Source organism: Drosophila teissieri, chromosome 2L (assembly GCF_016746235.2).
Source record: "Drosophila teissieri strain GT53w chromosome 2L, Prin_Dtei_1.1, whole genome shotgun sequence".
Classification (NCBI taxonomy): domain Eukaryota; kingdom Metazoa; phylum Arthropoda; class Insecta; order Diptera; family Drosophilidae; genus Drosophila; species Drosophila teissieri.
In genome coordinates, this window is record NC_053029.1 from 22,458,749 (window position 1) to 22,478,939 (window position 20,191).

The 20,191-nt window shown below is 39.0% G+C and overlaps 1 protein-coding gene and 1 long non-coding RNA gene across 3 annotated transcripts; one reads left to right on the top strand and one right to left on the bottom strand.

The window, feature by feature from the left end:
* The first annotated feature begins 2,559 nt into the window (after positions 1-2,559).
* LOC122625117 (inactive serine protease scarface) lies at positions 2,560-18,089 on the top strand. Its single transcript, XM_043805036.1, has 7 exons — positions 2,560-3,065; positions 6,261-6,621; positions 10,761-10,931; positions 15,217-15,968; positions 16,022-16,174; positions 16,229-16,497; positions 16,828-18,089. The coding sequence occupies exons 2-7, from the start codon at positions 6,295-6,297 to the stop codon at positions 17,118-17,120; spliced, it is 1,965 nt and encodes a 654-aa protein (XP_043660971.1). The 5' UTR covers positions 2,560-3,065; positions 6,261-6,294; the 3' UTR covers positions 17,121-18,089.
* On the bottom strand, positions 2,983-4,633 carry LOC122625129. Of its 2 annotated transcripts, XR_006326534.1 has the most exons (3): positions 4,286-4,555; positions 4,116-4,191; positions 2,983-3,691 (listed from the first exon to the last, which is right to left on the bottom strand). It is a non-coding gene; the product is annotated as an uncharacterized LOC122625129 (long non-coding RNA). The 2 variants fall into 2 exon arrangements; XR_006326533.1 differs by lacking the exon at positions 4,116-4,191 and having other exon boundaries at positions 4,286-4,633.
* Positions 18,090-20,191: the final 2,102 nt, after the last annotated feature.

The window sequence follows — 20,191 nt, forward strand, 5'->3', positions numbered from 1 at the left end:
CCTTGTTTCGGGAATATCTTTTGAACGGTTTATCGGATTTTAACAAATGTTTATAAATTTTTGTGAGTGCTCTTAAAAAATATCTTAAAAATTTGCCACACATATAAAGAAAGAAAAAAAAAACATCTGAGAAAATTCTTGGCTTGAAACAAACGTGGACTGCGTGCGCGTTATTAGCATGCTTAATAAAAAATTTCTAGATTTTTTAGGTTCTCAGGATCTCCATGTTCATACGTTCAGACGTCTAGTCACTGACGGGAATGGCCGGATTGATTTGGCTAGTGATCGTGTGCAGGAAAATATATACTTTAATGGGTCGGAGGCACTTTCTTGTACCTGTTATTTACTTTTCTTGTTATACCCTTTCACTCTTTGAGTAAGGGGTATACTATCATGTAAAACTTACTTTAGTAATAAAGCTTAAAACGCATTTTTCTAGGACATATTCATTCATATCCATGACAGTTGTCGTTGGGCACTCCTTTGGAGGGCAGCATGCTAAGTATTTATTTATTGATGTCCTCATCAATAACTGCACTCCAGCACTTTTCGTTTGAATACCGCTTAAACGTCTGCTATTTACAGCACTGTTAACATTTGAATGTTTCCATCCTTTAAACTAAAGTTTCTCTAAGCAAAGTAGTAAACAGAAAACCATTTTTTCAGGACACTAATATAAAGCTTGTTGCAGACAAACAACCTGACAACATTTTTATTTTAAAAAGTTTCCCAAAATCTTGTTTTGGTGGTATTTTTGATAGGTATTTTTTTTAATATCAATTCAATTTTTAAATTTTTGTTTATTGTATAAGTATTTACAACTATTACGAATATCTTGCTTAAGTTTCGAAGATAAATTCCGATTACATTCAAAGTTATGTGCACTAAAGTAAATGAACTCCTGTGCCAAATATCTTATTCGAATAACTTATTATATCCGTTACTCAAAGAGATATACTAGATTTGAATGATAATTATTATTTATTGTTACAGAAGGAGGAATCTATTTGGATCCTATAAAGTATATATGTATATATTTTTGATCCCTATCGGAGGCGATCTTACTATATACAGTTGCGAAAAAAATAATAGCAGCATACTAATACTTTGCGGTACCGATAGTACAAAATACTGATTTTTCGTATAAAGCTAGATATTTTTCCAATTGAAAAACGAAAAAAAAAAATTTGATTTGTCCATACCATTTTTTTTTATAATTTTTTTGGGCGGCAAGGTCTAAAATGAGGCGAAAACAAAACAAGAGAGAACGCTATAGTCGAGTTCCCCGACTATCTGATACCCGTTACTCAGCTAGTGGAAGTGCGAAGGAGAGTCTTCAACACATACAGTTTTTGGCGGTTTGTGGGCGTTAGAGTGGGCGTGGCAAAAAGTTTTTTGGCAAATAGATAGAAATTTACAAGTCTAACACAAAAATTAAAAAATATTAAAACATTTTTCAAAAGTGTGGGCGTGGCAGCTTTATGCGGTTTGAGGGCGTTAGAGTTGGCGTGGCAACATGAATCAACAAACTTGCGCTGCGTCTATGTCTCTGGAGTCTGTATGTTTAATCTCCACTTTCTAGCTTTTGTGGTTCCTAAGATCTCGACGTTCATACGGGTTGACGGACGGACGGACAGACGGACGGACAGACGGACATGGCCAGATCGACTCGGCTACAGATCCTGATCAAGAATATATATACTTTATATGGTCGGAAACACTTCCTTCTGCCTGTTACATACTTTTCAACGAATCTAGTATACCCTTTTACTCTACGAGTAACGGGTATAAAAAGATCCACAAAACCTAATTAATGTATCATGTAGGGCCCCTCAAATCGTGCAAACTTTTTTAGTGTAACTAATAATCTTTGTACAGACTGGTGTAAATATATATTATAAGAATATGAATATATATTTGATTTATAACATGTTACCATGACTTAAACAGTTTTTAAAGTCAAATTATAGACAGTTTGTATCTGAATACTGTTACTTTGTTATTTGTAGAAATGCATCTCATGTTCGGACTGTGCCTAGAAGTTCGTTACTTTTATACATATCTTTGCATAGGGTATACCGATTTTAGTCAACTCAATGAAGCACACATTTATGACTATTTGAAGTATAGTCTCTCAGTTTTAAAGCCATTTTCATTAACTTCCCCAAAAGCCAGAGCAGGCAAAGTCGGACCACTATATCAAACATATATGTATGTAGATGTCATAGGGGTAATCGTGAAAAAATTAGGAATAAAGCTAGCTTTCTTGTTTGTTAGTTTTTTATTTTCTGTAATAACTTGGCTGAAGATTCGTAACTTTTTAACTTTTATTAAGACACAAAAAAAACATTTTAAAACAATACTGCGCTTGTATATTTTATGTATGTATATCGTGTACATACATACATATATGTATGGTTTGACAGAAACCATTTGGCGAAGCCTATCAAGATTTTTATGTTTTACGGCGAATTAAATTACATATTTGTATACGTCAGCGAAACCAGACTCTGAAACCACAATTAATTAGTAATAGCGCCCACTAGAGTCCGAAATAGCCCGACTAAAAATGTAAAGCCCCTAGAATGCCTAAGACAAATTAAGCCGCGCCACCAGAAGAGCGGAAGACTTCTTCTGAGTCGACCGAGCACTGAGCCCCGCAGAGACCCGCCTGAAGCTTTGACGCTTCTTCAGAAGATTTCGTGGTGAGACTGCAGAGCCCCAAGATCAACATCCGCACCAAACGAAAGTGAATATGCGGAGAGCACGAGCGTCGCGGCGACGTCGACGCTTCAACGGTGCCAACGTAGACGTTGACTCATATGCTGAGACGGGCAGCGCTGCGGTGAGGCCTCAGTGATTCACTTGTTCGCGTTCGCATCTTTGGCAGCCGAGGCTGTGGCTTCTGATGCAGGCGTCGGCAGCGGAGCTTCTGCGACGCGCTGCGGTTGGCTTTGCTGGGCACATATAAAACAAACGATCTCTGAGAAATATTCACAATCATATTCAAGTTGCTCGTTCGCGCGTTCGAGTTCCTGTTTGAGAAGATTTGGGTTTCCATAAGTGTAAGAAAACAAAAACAGACAGGCGACAGTGATACAGTGTAATCGTTAGCTGCGGCTCACATCCGGGAAGGGATTTGGACCGGACATAGTTCTTTTCCAAGTTATACCCAAGTGCCCGACCGGCAGTGGACGAGTGAAAAGTTAAAGGACATCGTAATTACTCCTTGCAATAGTGAACTGCCAGGCGAGCTCCATTTGAAAATGTCGCAATTCATCCAGGTCAATTGGGCTGTTTGGCTATTACTTGTGCAGCCGCAGCCTTTTGTGCTTGGAAATTAAATTCATTTGCGGTTGATTGATTGATGGATAGTTCCATTGATTCAGTTTCAGTTGTCTCTGCTCCGAGGTTGCCGAGCCGCTACCTCCGTCCGCCCGTTTGTCAGTTTGTGCAGCCATTTCGACTTCGGATTTGGTTGCCACCGTCCATTGTGTTTAGCTCGGTGGAAATTTATTTGTTGGTGATGCGATCTGAACTTTGCTGTTTGTTGTTTTGTTCTGTTTTGTTGAATTGTTGCCAAATGCGCCAACACAAAAATTTGCAGTTTTAATTTATGTGGAAAGCGCCCACGGAAATGCAGCACAAACTGCTGTAAGCAGACAACACAGCATCATTAGAACCTGCAGCCCTGAAATAATATAAAAATTCGGGTTGTATGATCCATAAGGCAGAGGAGTTACTTAATAATAGTACAACATTAAAAGTACAACATGATCTAAAACCTTAAAGGACAGTACATGGAGCATTTGAATTATAATATGAAAATTTATTTTTGCAGTAATTTGCACTATTCATTATTAGATTCGCTTAGCCCAGTTGATTTAATCATCTCTTTATATTAACAAGTTAGTTCAATAAGTTAAGTACATATATATAGATTTATTCCAATAGGTATGTACTCCACAACAGTAGTATGTACTTTTTTTTATAACAAAAATTAGATTTACCCAGTTACGATTTTATTATATTTTTAACTAAAAATGTTAACTTCATTTAATTTTTAAAATCAAGGAAGGTTTTTAAATAATATTAAATATTAAATAATAATATACCCGTTTTCTTAGAGTAATTGCATATACTCGATTCACTGAAAAGTATAACGAAATCTTTTAAAAACGTTCCTATAATCTGCAAGAATAGATCAACATTTAGATGGACAGATCTCGGATAGTGATGACTGATCAAGAATATAGCGTCGGAAATGCTTCTAAATCTTACATACTTTTCAAGAAATCAATTTTCTCCACAAGTAATTTATTGTTTTGAATTTATTTTCAATGTATTGTTTTGAAGTGTTCAAAATATCGATAGGAGTTCTCAGTTAAAATTAGATCAATTTTAAAAGTGAGTTGCTGGATAAGTAAGCTTTAATTCCAGACCTACTTCGACATTTGATCTTTGATTTTTATAAGTTGTATAACTTTACCTGTAGTAACTGAATCGGTATTTAATCTTTTAAGGGTTCAAACATATGGTATAATTGATTTTTTAAGCTGATTTTTGCTGTAGTACCCGGCTTCACAGATATTACCTATAAGGCGCTCTTCAGCACGAACTGTTTATAAAAAAAGTACAATTAAGTTGCAATTATAAACAAACCATTGTTCTTAAAGACTGAAGAATGCGCATTCATATAATTTGTGTATATTTTTTTAATAACAAAACAGCCATCTAAATTTAACAAATGACGTGACGCAAATTTATATTCGACACAACCCCGCAAACAGACTAGAAACTGTGATTTTTAGCCCACCGCACATTCCCCTAGCTCTGTGTAATGCCACCCACAGTGACATTTTTTGCCGGAGTATTGCGTATTATATTTGGTACTAGTTTCCCGCAGTCCCGCAGCGGCTCATACGTGTCGTACAAATTTGTTAAGCAGTTTAAATACAAGAATTGGTGGATTCTAAAATTACGTCATATATTTGGCTACGGAATTGCTGAGTTGGTAACCACCCTTTCGTTTGACAATTTTTTAAGGTGTCACAGCTTGTTTGATATTATAATTCCGATCAGCTGTTTGAGGACAGAAAAGCCAGGTGCGAATAAAGTCCAACTTGAAAGATATTGCCATATGCTGTGTGTAGCTACATATACAAAAACTTTAACTGCAAAATAATTTTTCTGAATGCTGATTACACATAAAGTGATAAGTACCTGCATTTGCGTTGACTAACAGCGTAATGCCTTATTCTTCTCACTCGCACATAAAATCATTTTAAAAATTACAAAAAATCATGCTCATTTTATGCCTAAATATGACTTCGATTAGTTGGCTGGTTTGGTAATATATAAATGTAAGCCTACAACGGAATGTTTCAAGGGGCTCGTAAGCTATGAAGTGCTCTGGGATAGCATGGTGTGAATCGAAGACAAGTCCTTTATATTAGTAGCAGACTTCAATGTGAAATAAGGCTTAGAAGTGTCACAAATGGGTATCGTTCTGGTTTCAAAATAGATGTCAGTGGGGAAAGCTGCAAAACGTTGTACCTCAATGATACACCTGATTTTCAAATGCTTTTAAATATAATTTCTTAACCGTTATAATTTCTGCTTAAAGAAAGTTCGTAGTCTAACTCTTTAGACTTTATCTCTAATTCGCGAGACTTCTCATACTTAATAAAGTATGTGGCGCGCCAATTATACAAATATTTTTGGCCCATAAATTCTAAGAGCTTAAAATAGAAAGTTGAAAATTTGGCAGAAATTTCTAAATCTTGAACTAAAATAAACAAACAATCATTAAATGGTTCCCAAAAAGTCCGAAAATATTTTATGCTAATTTTGGCTTGGTAAAAACCAGCAAATGCTCAAATCGTTGATTTTGCTTGGGACTGTGCGATTTTTACTATTTTTAGCTATTAGTCACCACAGTCGCAGAGATTGGGGGATCTCCCCAAAACAGGTTATTCTAGGAGCAACAAGGCACCAAACACTTAATCTTTGAAATTCCTCTATAGTCTTCAACAGCCCCTTCTGATTGACCACCTTTACATTTGGGGTTCCAGTCAGAGGCAGCACACGGACTTCTTTGGGACTCGTAAACTCGTTCAGAAATTATTTCATGATAACATTTTTGCATTGAGGTGGTGATGAAACGTCGACTCGGATCGGAAGTCTTAGAATTCTTTGAGGTCATTAAATATGCTTGATTATCACTGATTAAATTGGTTTCCACTTCTATTTTTTCCTAGATTTCTTCAGGCTCAAATCCAGCGTCGGAAAGCCATGTCTGTTTCACAGTTAAGGGAGCAGCTCGCCCTATTCATTACCCTGGCAGTGCTCGCCTCTGCCAGTGGTGACTACCAGGCTAACATGTTTCTAAACGGGCAGTACCAAAACGGTATCAAGGATCAAAAGGCGAACCACCTTTCAGTAAATCCCTCGACGAACGTGTTCCTCAACCACGCCATCATCAGCAGGCAAGCGTCGCCGTTCCAGGGCCCAACCTATCTCCCCCCCAAGGAATTCCTGAAATGCGCTCCCGGTCAGCAGTGCGTCCGCAATGGTCAGTGCCTGAACGGATTTTTCGGCCAGCAATTACCCAAAATTCAAGTAAGTGAAACACTGAAACGCTTTTTAGACTCCCGTAAACATTTATTTGCCCATTTGCTTTTTGTCTACTGGATCACTTGGAATATTGATTTTGGGTTTTCCCGGAACAGAAAATAACAATAAAATAAATCCGTTCGTCCGTTGCTGTTGCTTGATTAGCCTGCCTGATCTGCATTTTCTGCTCTGGCTGGTGGCCGGTGGGTTTAGTTGTATGGCATATTTACCGCTATTTTCCGGTTTGTCATTACCAAGGTTCGAAATACATGCCCATATACATATTAACATGCTGTCCAGTCCGTAGACGGAAATCCGTAGGGACGGGGAGTTTCGTAATCGCCCAAAACGAATAAAAAGCGAAGTTCGTGTTTATTGCCTGGCCAAAAACACATTATACGCATATGAACGCGTGTGTACAAAAAACAAGAAGTCAGCGACACTAAAGTGGGTAAACAACCCAAATTGGGCAGTTCGTCAACATATTTCCTGTATCGGTATAATAATCTTTCTACAAGTTTTCGGGAACTATAAGAACTTCTGCAACTAATAGAAGAAATAAGACATACAAGCTATTTATCAATTGAGACAGTTTTGAAGCCCTAGGGTATATTAAGAGAGAGAGTTAACTAACTAAAATCATAATTTTCAATATTTTTGCTATCGAGTCAACAAGTTAAATTTACTTTAAATAAAACAGAAATTATTAACGCTTTCTGAAAAAAAACGCACCAGATTACCAAATATTTTTTTAAATTTCGCAAAACACCCTTTAGATTCCATTTCGTCGGAACAAATGTGTAATTACAAAATATGTAACGGAAAAAAATTAAAATAAGGAAAATACTCGACTGACTGGTAAATTGCATTTCGGAATAATTAGCAATACGGTCGGAAGATTAACTATCAACCGCGCGACATCAGCAATCTAAATAAACTGATGATGTTAGAACCGACAATTAAAAACGCTCTCAAACTTACATATATGTATAACAAACAAACTATTAGTTCCGGGACTGTGGAAACGGATATGCCAATCTACTGTTTCGATTGAAGCACTTAAGTGCACTTGCCCCAAACGGTTCAACCGTACGTATATGCTGGTACTTTAAATAAAATGTCACGCATGGGCTCGATCGCAGATATTTAACAAGTGAGAACGCTATAGTCGAGTTCCCCGACTATCTGATACCCGTTACTCAGCTAGTGGAAGTGCGAAGGAGAAATTTCAACACTGACAGTTGTTGGCGGTTTGTGGGCGTTAGAGTGGGCGTGGCAAAAAGTTTTTTGACAAATCAATAGAAATTTTCAAGACTAATTCAAAAATGAAAATATGTCAAAACATTTTTCAAAAGTGTGGGCGTGGCAGCTTTGGGCGGTTTGTGGGCGTGGCAAAAAGTTTTTTGGCAAATCGATAGAAATTTACAAGACTCATACAAAAATTAAAAAATATCAAAACATTTTTAAAAAATGTGGGCGTGGCGGTTTGTGGGCGTTAGAGTGGGCGTGGCAACATGAATCGACAAACTTGCGCTGCTTCTATGTCTCTGGAGTCTGTATGCTTAATCTGAACTTTCTAGCTTTTGTAGTTTCTGAGATCTCGACGTTCATACGGACGGAGAGACGGACATGGCCAGATCGTCTCGGCTATTGATCCTGATCAAGAATATATATACTTTATATGGTCGGAAACTCTTCCTTCTGCCTGTTACATACTTTTCAACGAATCTAGTATACCCTTTTACTCTACGAGTAACGGGTATAATTAAGAAACCATTTCAAAATACACAAAACAAGATCTGACTGCTTTCCAAAACCACTAAAGCTGGTCTTCTGCGATCAAAGCCCGAAGTTATTGCTTCGTAAATATATCCATGCTATTTAAAGCCCATTTAGCTCAACTCACGCTCAGGCCAAAGATCTTCATTAGTCAAGGTCGTGCCTCAAAACCAAACTCAGAACATTCAAATGGGTTTCCGATATTAGATTTTCTCGCTTGGGGAGATATTCAAACCGAAATAAAAAAAGGATTTAGACAGATTCATTTATAATATTCAGAGACTGATTGATATATGGAGTGCCAGTTTTAGCGAATCTACGATCTGAACTGGTTTTTAAACTCTTCTTTATTGGACAGGCGTTTTTTGTCTGCTACACCTGATGGGAAACTACTCAGTAAATTGTTGCGCTGCAAATTCCTCACGGGGACCCCGCCTTAAGCTACTGCTGTGGCTTCTGATCTCTGACCAGACACTCTCAGAGTTATTTATTTGCAATTGTTCAGTTGCTAAATGCCAGTTGACCATTGAGATTTGTTAAAACTAAATGTACCATATGTATACCCGCGGCAAAGTTCAATGCAAATGCAAAGGCTTAATTCATCTAACCGCCTCTCACTGACTTTAGAATCTGGCTGTCCACCTATTAGCACATCTTTTATCCAACCGGTAAACTTTGGTGACCTTTTGGCCAAATAATCTTAATCAGTTGGGATGTGATGCAACTTTGATGTTATTTTAGAGTTGTAAATCAAGTAGGTCTACAGACATATCATGTGATTTGTATATTTTCAAAAATAAATAAGAGAGAACGCTGTAGCCGACTTCCTCGACTATCAGATACCCGATACATATGTACATAGTGGGAGTGCGAACGAGAATGTTTAACATTCATTTTGTCTTATCGGCAAAAAAAAACTCAAAAAAAATCAACAACAAATTCAAAAGTGTGGGTGTGGGCTCGGTAACATTTAGAAACAAACTTGCGCAAAAATGGCCGTGCTATATACTGACCCCTAACATGCATTTCCTAAAAATCTAAAATTTGTTTCTCAATTTATAATAAAAAATGCTGTGTTTCTCAATTTATAATAAAAATGCAGTGCACTCTATATACAATTACATATACAATATAAATTTTTGTATTATTTCTTCTTTTCATAGACAAATTTACTTTGTGTTTTTGAATTCTTAAAAATTTTACACGCCTCAGCCAGTAGTGTCTATGATCAAAAGTAATGAAACTAAGTGTACAATTATTTATTATACCCGTAACTCGTATGCATACAGAAAAGTACCTGCGGCCGATCGTTGCTTGCGCGTCACTCACCCTAAACTTTGTTGCCCAGCAGACACCCGGGTGTTTTTGTGCAAGTAGCAAAAGACACCCGGGTGGCAAAACACCCGGGTGTTTGTCTTTGCTGAAAATAGGGTGTCTACAAACACCCGGGTGCTGAAACACCCGGTGTTTACCAGGTGCACTTAGAGTCCGGTGGCTTGCTGCAGTTCTCTGATACTACACTCGTTGAAAAGTATGTAACAGGCAGAAGGAAGCGTTTTCGACCATATGAAGTATATATATTCTTGATCTGGCCAAAGCAGCACTTTTTAAAAAAGGGTGTCGATATTTTTTCATTTTTTTATTAGTAAATTTTCTCTCGATTAGCAGAAAAACTTCTTGCCACGACTTCTCTAATGCCCACAAACCGCCCTAAACTGAAACGCCCACACTTTTGAAAAATGTTTTGATATATGTATGTATTTTCATTTTTTGTTGGTATTGTAACTTTCTATCGATTTGCAAAAAAGCATTTTGCCACGCCCACTCTAACGCCCACAAGCCTCCAAAACCTGTAACGGGTACAGATAGTCGGGGAACTCGACCATACCGTTCTCTCTTGTTTTCATACTGGGATCTATTCGATTAGTTATACATACCTCATATAACTATGTATTATTTATTTTCATTCTCGTTTTCATTCTCGTTGGTAGAGTAACCATGTGCTTCAGAATATGTACATACATATGTATATCCTGTAGAAAGGTCCAGCTCAAGACATGGTTTTTTTTTATATATATGCCTTCCAATTATTTCCTAACATGGTCTAATATATTGTTCATATGTACAAAAGTTCATGTCAAAAATGTCCAACCTTTTCGCAACCCCTTTACGGTGGGAACAAGGTGCTTGGCGTCTTGCAGTAGTTCTACTGATGCTATGAATATTTTAAGAGAATTGCTGTTCAAGATCACATTCAAACTGCTTTAGAAACGTTAGTATGCTATGCTTACAAAACTTTGAATTTATCATAAAATAAATTGGTAAATAACTTAAAAACTTACCATAATCGAACTGTTTATTCCCAGAACTGTGATCCGGAAACCAATGTATGCTGTACCTATAGGGCGCCTCCCACCACCACAACAACCACTACTCCCGTGCCAGTCGCAGCCTGTGCCCACGACTCCGACTGTGTGACTCCCGAAAACTGTCGGAACGGCGAAATTAGCGCCATAAACTACGTAAAGAAACAAGGAGTAAGTGTTTACTCACGACCACAGGCGGTCAGAATACGTTTCCATCAAAAGAGTTGAGCAATCCATAGGTATTTCAACTGGTGCTCGGCATCATTAGTACGAAGGGTTTTCCCATCATTCAGCTCTTGTAGCTTCACTTTAATAGCAAAGTAGCTGTGCTGCTTTAATGGTGTCCCAATGCCGAAACAAACAAAGCTACTTCAGCAACAACTGGCTACGCCGGAACCAAACTCGACCGCAACTATTGCAGCCCATTTCACAAGCCCATTGGTGAACACGGGAACATCATAAAGAAACGGCACCGTCAGCTTATTGGCAGCATATCGGCTGATATGCTTTAGGCGCAAAAGTACTTGAATGCCAATGGTCAGCTATGTGGATATGGATATGGATATGGACCCTTTTAAAGTGATTCTGGTGCCAGCCCCCTGGCTTTGACAGTGCTTTAAATCGAATATGCAATTAATATAACTGTTGCAGTGGTAACAAACTTAACACCACCAAGCAGCAATCAAACTGGAATGCCGTTGAAGTACAAGTATTGCACTACATGCGTGCATCCAAGTAAAAAGTGTTAAATTACAGCCCAGCTGTATATTCAGACCATGTACTGCTGTATGTATTTATAAGTGCACATAACCAGAAGGTAGGTCGGTTCATCGGCTCAGCACGGCCGACCTCAGCACGGCGCGATAGGAGAGGACAATACTCAGAGAGGCGATAAGAAATTCGACTGAGAGATCTCAGGTTTTCACCAGGCCAGTGCAATTGCATAATTTGCTTACAACATGCCGGAAAAACGGGTCAGTTGCGTATCGCGCTGTGCTGCTGCATGCAACGCCTTGAAAAAATGAGCACAACAAAATTTGGCAGTGTAGACGGCAAAGCAACAGCTGCTGGTGGCTCTGAAAACGTAATAAAATCGTTGAATCGATGAATTGCATTCTTTGGCTCGGAGCTCTTCCAGGCTGTGATCAAGAAGCCCTTGTAGGACCCCATGATTTCCCCCTTCACGATCTTCACTATGGGCCATAATTGCTCGAATTGCTTAGTTATACGCACATCAACGTAATATGCGGGGCATGCTTCATAGTCCACACTATAGTGTACCTTGGTATAGTATAGTTTATAAAATGACTATAGTAACGCCCCATCCGGCGCTGCAAAGAGGTATTAACTGTATAGTGTAGCAATAAAAACGCAGGCAAGGTCAACTTAATTCTGACAGATAACGAGTGGAATCGCAGGTATCGAATAGCATGGGATTGGTATAATTATTATGATTTAGAGCTCATCCTACAAGAACCTCTGGAAATAGGATTTTCATATAATTGATGAAAAAGAATTTGTAGCATGGTGATCTTTCCAATATTGAAAAATTAAAGGTTCAGATACACATAACACATAGTAACTAGCAACATAAAATCACATTTCTTGTAAATGTGGACAATGTGGGGCCATTTATATCTTGAAGTTTCATCCAAAAAATGTGTCTTGCAGTGAGCATCTTACGGCCTCAAAGGTCATTTGAAAATATAAGTCATACTGCGTATAAAAAACAATAGATGTGCCGTGATAGTCTTTTTTTCTATTTTAATTAATTTATTTTTTGTAAATCAGTTTTGTAGATTTTTAAACAGTTAAAAGAAGTGCTTCGGCTAAAAAGTTCGATGTTTTTCATTCCCTTTGTGTATAGAAATGTGTATTTATGTCGATAGAATATTCACCGCCTTTCATATTATTTTAATTTGAGTTTTAAGTAAATTGAAACCGTTACCAAAAACATTTATCTTATACATATATATTTTGTTTTAAATTAAATACAAATTTAAGCTGCTGACAGAATTACTGCTTTAAATATAACTGTTTGTCTTATAGGCAGTAAACGCCATTTCTAGAACTATAGAATACAATTGTTATGGAAGTGTGCCTGTAAAGTACATGGCTAAAGTAGTATTTGTTTGGTAGTTTCCTTCGTTACTAAGCTATTTATTTTTTTCAAAAAAGTCTACGGCTGCCACAGAGTTCTGCAGAATTTAGGGACAGAGCGGCGGCATACATACATAGATTCCGACTACATGCCAAGAGCTGTAAAGGGCGAAAACTAAAAGCACGTAGGCTCACAAAGCCGGGAATTTCGAGCGCTTAGCATGCAGACAAAAAACTCAAGCGGCTAACTCAAGGTCTAGGTCGCGCTCGAATTCTCTTCGAGGTTGCTGGCTGCTCATACGGTTGTCGAAAAGTCGTTAACAGCTCTTAACGTTTATTCGAGTCGTGCAGTTTGACTTTGTTGCTGGGTTTTTGGTTTCCTTTGGCTAATGCGTCTTTTATGGTCATTATAATTGTTATGGTTTTATTAGCTTTGTATGCTGCTAATCGACATCGACTTTGCGACTTTGTTTAAATTAACATAAATCCGTGATGTACAATAATATACAGTTTACAAAGACATCTTGCCCGATTGATTTGGGTTTTTATTAATTAGTTTTTGTATAGAACAACCGAACGCATTGCAGATTTGTTATCTGGTTGTTCATAAATTACCGAGCCTACGCCCACGTTAATGATGATTATGCATAAACTGCACCGCATGACGCATAAACAAAAGGCTTTAACACCGAACTTTTAACACAACTGACTGGCGACCTGCCAGCACTTGTACTTCAGGGCCGAGCGTGGTATTTAGAAGCTTCTTCCACTCTGCGGCTCGGCTCGATTAAACTTGGCCCGTACCAAGATAACCACTCGTAAAACGGAAATTTTCAAGCGTCCACTTTATAGGTTTATAAATAGTGTGCCGTAGAGAGGTGAGGAGTAAGACTAGGCAATTTAGTGTTGTGCTAGAGACGCCTTAATGCAGTCATAAAAATAGTTTCGTGTGTGCAGTGAAGCATTTGTGTCATAAATTTCGCCGCTGGAGATGTCGTCACGGCTTGACCTTTCCCCAAGCCATTAAGGCAGCAACGTCCTATCACCAAAGTATTCGCTTCTGCATTTCAGTTGAATCCATTGAACTTGGTAATGGCTTTAAATTATACATTTTTATAATATATATATATACGTATGCTTCGAGTAATTGCAACATTATTAACAAATTGCGACAGACAATCTATGGGACATTAACAACAACCTTAATGGACAACTTGTCTGGTATGGCCAGCAACAACATTAATAAAAAGCATTTTGGGGTCTCCCTGCGCGTTTGTCGTTGGTGACTACATATTTTAGCTGTCGCTGGTACACAAGTAGTAGCTCGAGGTTTTTGTTGTCGAAGTTGTTATCTTCGCGTAACATGATTGATCATAAGCTATGCAATGGCCACTGACCACTGGCAGGTAATCGCCGCTCAGGGGCAAAATTGGTGTTGTACGGCATTTCGCCTCTCGGGAAATCTTGTTGTCATTGATCAAAATTAAATGCGCTTCTCCGTCCTGCTTTCTTGCAGAGCCGTCCTTATTAATAATATGTATTACATAAGTTTAATGTGCGCGGTAGGCTGAGCTCCACAAATACCAGGCTGTATGATGTCTACATCATAAGATAACATTTAATTAACTATAAAATGATACAAAATTGAGGCAGAGAGCCGGCAGCTTTGCCTAATGATGATCTTCACAAATAAATCACAACAACAAATTCCACAGGCGAGGGATAATGGTAATTTCCATTAATGAACGGAGCTCGGACTTGGAAAACGGAAGTGCTTTTGTCTAGATGAAATCAATACGTTTCTGCTTTTATACAAATAATTATTTGACCACTACCAACAATTTTTCATAAATTCACTTTAAAAGTGATGATAGTAGATAAACTCGTCTTTGGGCGGCTGACCCTATTTTCTTTGAATATATGTACATACATATGTATACAATTTGATTGAGAAAGCATCGGATAGACATAGCATGGCCATTGCATAACCCTCAATTGTTGAATGTTTCAAAACATTCAGCAGACCGACAAACTTGACAATGCCATTGTATGCAGTCCGTACTGAAGTAAGGGGACTAGAAGGGAGACGGTGTCCGCCAATGGCGGGTTGTATTTCACCATGATTCTGCAATATTTTATCGGATGCCTTTAAACCAAAGCGCAAAGTCCATTGAAAGGCCAGTCGAGAAACTCCGTCCCATGTGGCACTTGACCTTCCAACTTTTGAGTAGGCACATAGGTACATAGTGGCTAATGGCCAATCGGCTATACCAAGTTCTCGCGAAATTGTGTGTCATTGGCAACCGTAAAAGTTTATTGAGGCTCTTCTCTTAACCCCACTCATTTTCACTTACAGACCAATCGCTGCCCTGCGCCTGATATCTGCTGTCGCATACCCTCGACAACGCTGACGGAGGATGGGTATATTTTCAACCTACCGAAAAAAACCTTTCCACTGCCGACAAAACCCACAGTGCCCGCCGTGCGCTCCACCCAGACGCCTTTTCGCCCAGAAGCAACGGCTGCGGTGACAGCTTATCGACCCACCATTGAGTATCTGCCGCCCTCCACCACACAGCATCCCAATTACGAGAACGTCCAGACGAGCCGACGACCAGCCTACTTGCCACCATCCCCGGTCACCGAGTCGGCCAGCAGTCTCATCCCACAAATCAGGCCTAAGACGGAGCCACGCCCCCAACCGACTCGGCAGCCTTCGAACGAGTATCTGCCGCCTGCAGCCGCTAACGAGATTCCTCGGTTCGAGCCTGACCACTCTCCGCAGCCATCAAACGAGAAGCCAATCTACCGCGGAGAGGACCTACTGTCGCCTCAGATCTTTCCCTCTCCCCAGCCAGCTAATATCCCAAAACACTTTGCCAAGTGCGCATCAGCCTTAGTGTGTACCTCTGAGAACTTCTGCAATGCCATCGGAGTGCTTTCTGAGACTGCCGTAAAGCTGTCCCCCATGGAGGCGGCTTTTCGAGTGCCCCTTACCGACTGTTTGCAGGCCGAGAACGGTTCCCCCGGCAAGTGCTGTCGTGACCCTAACTACGTAGACCCCTGGCCCGTTAACTTAGCCGGAGTGTGCGCGACAAGGAACAAGCGGTAGCCAGGCAAATTCCTTACACCGAGCAACGGCTAATCTCTTTCTTTTCCAGAACGAAGCCCACGGGAGTTAAGGATCTGGATGCAAACTTTGCCGAAATCCCCTGGCAAGCAATGATCTTGCGCGAGTCAAGCAAAACGCTTATTTGCGGAGGAGCTATTATTGGAGACCAATTTGTTTTAAGCTCCGCCAGCTGCGTAAATGGGTATGTGAAAACCGTCTTTAGTTTCTTCAACGCACTATAATTGAAACCCCCAAGCCTTCCGGTGGTCGACATTCGTGTCAAGGCTGGTGAATGGGAGCTGGGCAGCACGAACGAGCCTCTGCCGTTCCAGCTGACTGGTGTCAAAACTATCGATGTCCACCCTAATTACGATCCGTCGACAAACGCCCACGACTTAGCCATTATCCGACTCGAGCGACGCTTGGAGTTCGCATCGCACATCCAGCCCATCTGCATAAGTGACGAGGACCCAAAGGATTCCGAGCAATGCATCACCTCCGGCTGGGGAAAGCAAGCGTTATCTAGTAAGTGCTAATATCAAAAGCTTTTCGGGTTGTGTAAGAAATTAAATGTTACGATGCATTAAAGAACAGAGCACAGTGCTCAGTTTTAATAACAATAATAGAAATGAAATCATAGTTTGGTCGTTTCTGATTATAATATGTTCATTATTAGTAGAGTGTTTATATAATTATTTACATACTTAGTGCAGTAGTGGCATATATGTAAAGCTTCCTTTCTTGTTTCTTTTTAACTTTGAGCTGCACTCACACAACTTCATATGTTATTTTATCCAAAATTCTACTTTAATTACTTTCTCGATTCGATACTCAACTTTATTTTTCGTTCCACAGTCCATGAAGAGGGCGCTCTAATGCACGTGACCGACACTTTGACGCAAGCGCGCAGCGAGTGTGGTGCCGACTCCAGCAGTGTGTGTAGTGCTACCAAGTTCGACTCTTGCCAATTTGACGTAGGAAGTGCACTTGCCTGCGGCAGCGGCTCGAACGTCCGCCTCAAGGGAATCTTCGCCGGTGAGAACTCCTGCGGAGAGGGGCAGGTAGTGCGTTTTGCCAAGCCGGACATTAAGTGGATTAACACGGCGTTCGCCGAAAAGAACAAGCCGCTCCTATTGAAACGATTTTGAGATTGACTTTTATTCGGAACACAACCAAGGAACGAGAAATTGTTTGCATCCCGATACTACAAATAAACAGAGTAAATTACCCAAACACGATTAGGGGTTATTAACTTGCCATTGCGATTTCGTTGGAGCTCGAAAAGGGCCATGAAAATAAGAGGGCATTCGAAATTATCAAGGTTTTGTATTTGGTTAAAATAATTTGTTGCAAGCCTTGCTTATAAGAATGCTTGAAATTGTTTCTTGGAAAGTGTTTTTGTTTCTTGATTTGAAATCAACATATTAAACATTTTTAACACTTGTGGGTACACAAATCACTTATGTAAGTGGATTTTTTTCTAGAACTTTGTCGTGAATTATAATTAGAAACGTTAGATGGAAACGAGATATACCAAATTCAATGTTTTTGTTTACAAGCTCGCGGAAACTCGTCTTGAATTTCATTAAAATTGTCATCTTACCTGCCCACATTTAACTGCAGCTCCAATGACCAAGCTATAGTTTACTATCTAGATACAATTTTTCTGATTGACCGACCTATGGGAGTTTTTTCGAATATTTGTATATGTTGCTTGTTTGTACAAATACGTAAAGTCTAAAATAATATTTGCTTCAGTGATTAAGCCCAACAATGTAGAGTCATTGGTGCATGAGTTTAAATCAGCTTTCATCTATTACGTGCTCTCGAAGTACGTACATAGATTAAGTTTGTATGTTACAGATTTCAGCTATGGAGGAATGTAAAATACTTTTGTAATTATAATTACTTTGAAGAAATTAACTTACCGCCAACCAACTACAATAAATAGAGATTACATAAGTTTTAAGATTTCCACATTCTAAGCGAAGACCCCACACTCACACATCGCTGCACCAATAAGTTCGTTGATATTTAAAATTTTCCCTATATTAATATGTCTAAATCTAGCTTATAGTTTATTTTTTAAATAAATAAAAACTAAGATGTACAACATTTTTTACTTTTTTCTATATGTGCCTAATAGAAAATGCTTTTACATTTGTATATCCTTGTAAAGGATATATTGACCTCAGTCAGAAATTTGTACAGCAGTGAATTAGCAAATATTTGGGACCAAATAAAAAATATATATGCTTGATCAGAGTACACAAAGAAGCTGCCACGCACAAAATTTGTAATTTTTGTTATATTTTATTATTTGCTAATTGCTATTGATAATCAAAAACATTTTGGCCACGCCTACAAATCACCTACAACTAATGCACATGGTTTTGACCTCTGACCTTCTAAGTTTAAAAAGTATAGAAAGCTATTTAAGCTGTTTTTCCGATAAATCAGCGGGTTTTCCTTAAGTGGTAGAAACAATATTTCTTCTATCGTTTGGATACGCTTATAAATAATTAATTATATCAAAAGTTTTAATTGGTCTGAATTGGGAAATGGTGCAGCTTTTGTTGTTTAATAACTTTAAACATGAATTTTTATGGAAATATGTTGTAAATGTTAATGGTTATACAAACAATTGTACAAACAATTGTAACTATTTTTTTAAAAAGTCTGCGTGGCAGCTTTGAGCGGTTTGTGGGCGTTAGAGTGGGTGTGGCAAAAAGTTTTTTGCAAATTGATAGAACTTTACAAGACTAATACAAAAATTAAAAAATATCAAAACGTTTTTCAAAAGTGTGGGCGTGGCAGCTTTGGGCGGTTTGTGAGCGTTAGAGTGGGCGTGGCAACATGAATTGCACGTATCTTGTCACCCCCGTTTCAAGATAAGGGAAGATCAATTCCTTACTTTTTTCAAATCACTTGGAGATTATTTCATAGCTGCAGGAGACTACAACTCTAAGCGCATTGGAGATCGCACCTCGCGAACCCAAAGGAACGAAGTTTTACAATACTATAATAACGCTATAATAAACTTGTTTTTCTTTTAGTCCAATATACTGGCTAATAGACCTCAACAAACTGCCTGATCTGATCGACTTTGCAATCAGCAAAACCGAATGCCAGTAAGAGCTATCAGATCACTCGCCAGTTCTCATCCATACTTTGCGCCTTGCCAAAACGGTCGAAAAAACTGATTGACGTCACACAAAACAAACTGGCGCAGGTATAGAAAATTATTAGTTCTCACCTTAATCTAAGCCCACAACTCAATAGTGAATCCGACATTGACAAATCAACCACAACACTGGAATCCATTCTAGTTGCACCAGCCCATTATTCTACTCCTCAAACTAACACAAAAGATCTCTATTCAAAAAAGACAAATAAACAATTCGAGCAATTATTCCATGAAAAGCGTCGCGCCGCTTAGTCCGTGAATGGCAAACTTACAGATCCCCATCAGCTAAACAGAGACTAAAAGCCCTGAAACAAGAAGAAGAGCGGGCCAAACGTTGATACATAGAGAAACTATTAACAAGCACAAAACATTCACTGCTCACCCAACTTATTGTCCACCGACCGTCAGCGTGTTGTCAATAAGAAATTCCGGAGGCGGCTGGGCTCGCAGTGATGCAGGCCCAGAACATTTGCCGCTCACCTACAAAAAGTCTTCCAAGCAAACCAGACTACTAACGGATTTACATTACAAACATCCAAAATAAATTTTAAAACTCATAAAAGAGCACAGTAATCCAAAGAAATCCCCCGGCTGCGACGTCAAAAAGTGTGGACGTGGCAGCTTTGAGCGGTTTATGGGCGTTAGAGTGGGCGTGGCAAAAAGTTTTTTGGCAAATCTACAGAACTTTACAAGACTAATACAAAAATGAAACAATATCAAAACATTTTTCAAAAGGCGTTAGAGTGGGCTTGGAAAAAGTTTTAGGCGGTTTGTGGGTGTTAGAGTGGGCGTGGCAACATGAATCGACAAACTTGCGCTGCTTCTATGTCTCTGGAGTCTGCATGCTGAATCTCAACTTTCTAGCTTTTATATTTCCTGAGATCTCGACGTTCATACGGACGGACAGACGGACATGGCCAGATCGACTCGGCTATTGATCGTGATCAAGAATATATTTACTTTATATGGTCGGAAACGCTTCCTTCTGCCTGTTACATACTTTTCAACGAATCTAGTATACCCTTTTACTCT

Bases quoted from the DNA above. Each gene is read 5' to 3' on its own strand.
- LOC122625117 (XM_043805036.1), top strand. From the start codon at position 6,295: ATGTCTGTTTCACAGTTAAGGGAGCAGCTCGCCCTATTCATTACCCTG. The intron at 6,622-10,760 runs GTAAGTGAAACA...GTTTATTCCCAG, and splicing joins AGCAATTACCCAAAATTCAA to AACTGTGATCCGGAAACCAA. The intron at 16,498-16,827 runs GTAAGTGCTAAT...TTCGTTCCACAG, and splicing joins GGGAAAGCAAGCGTTATCTA to TCCATGAAGAGGGCGCTCTA.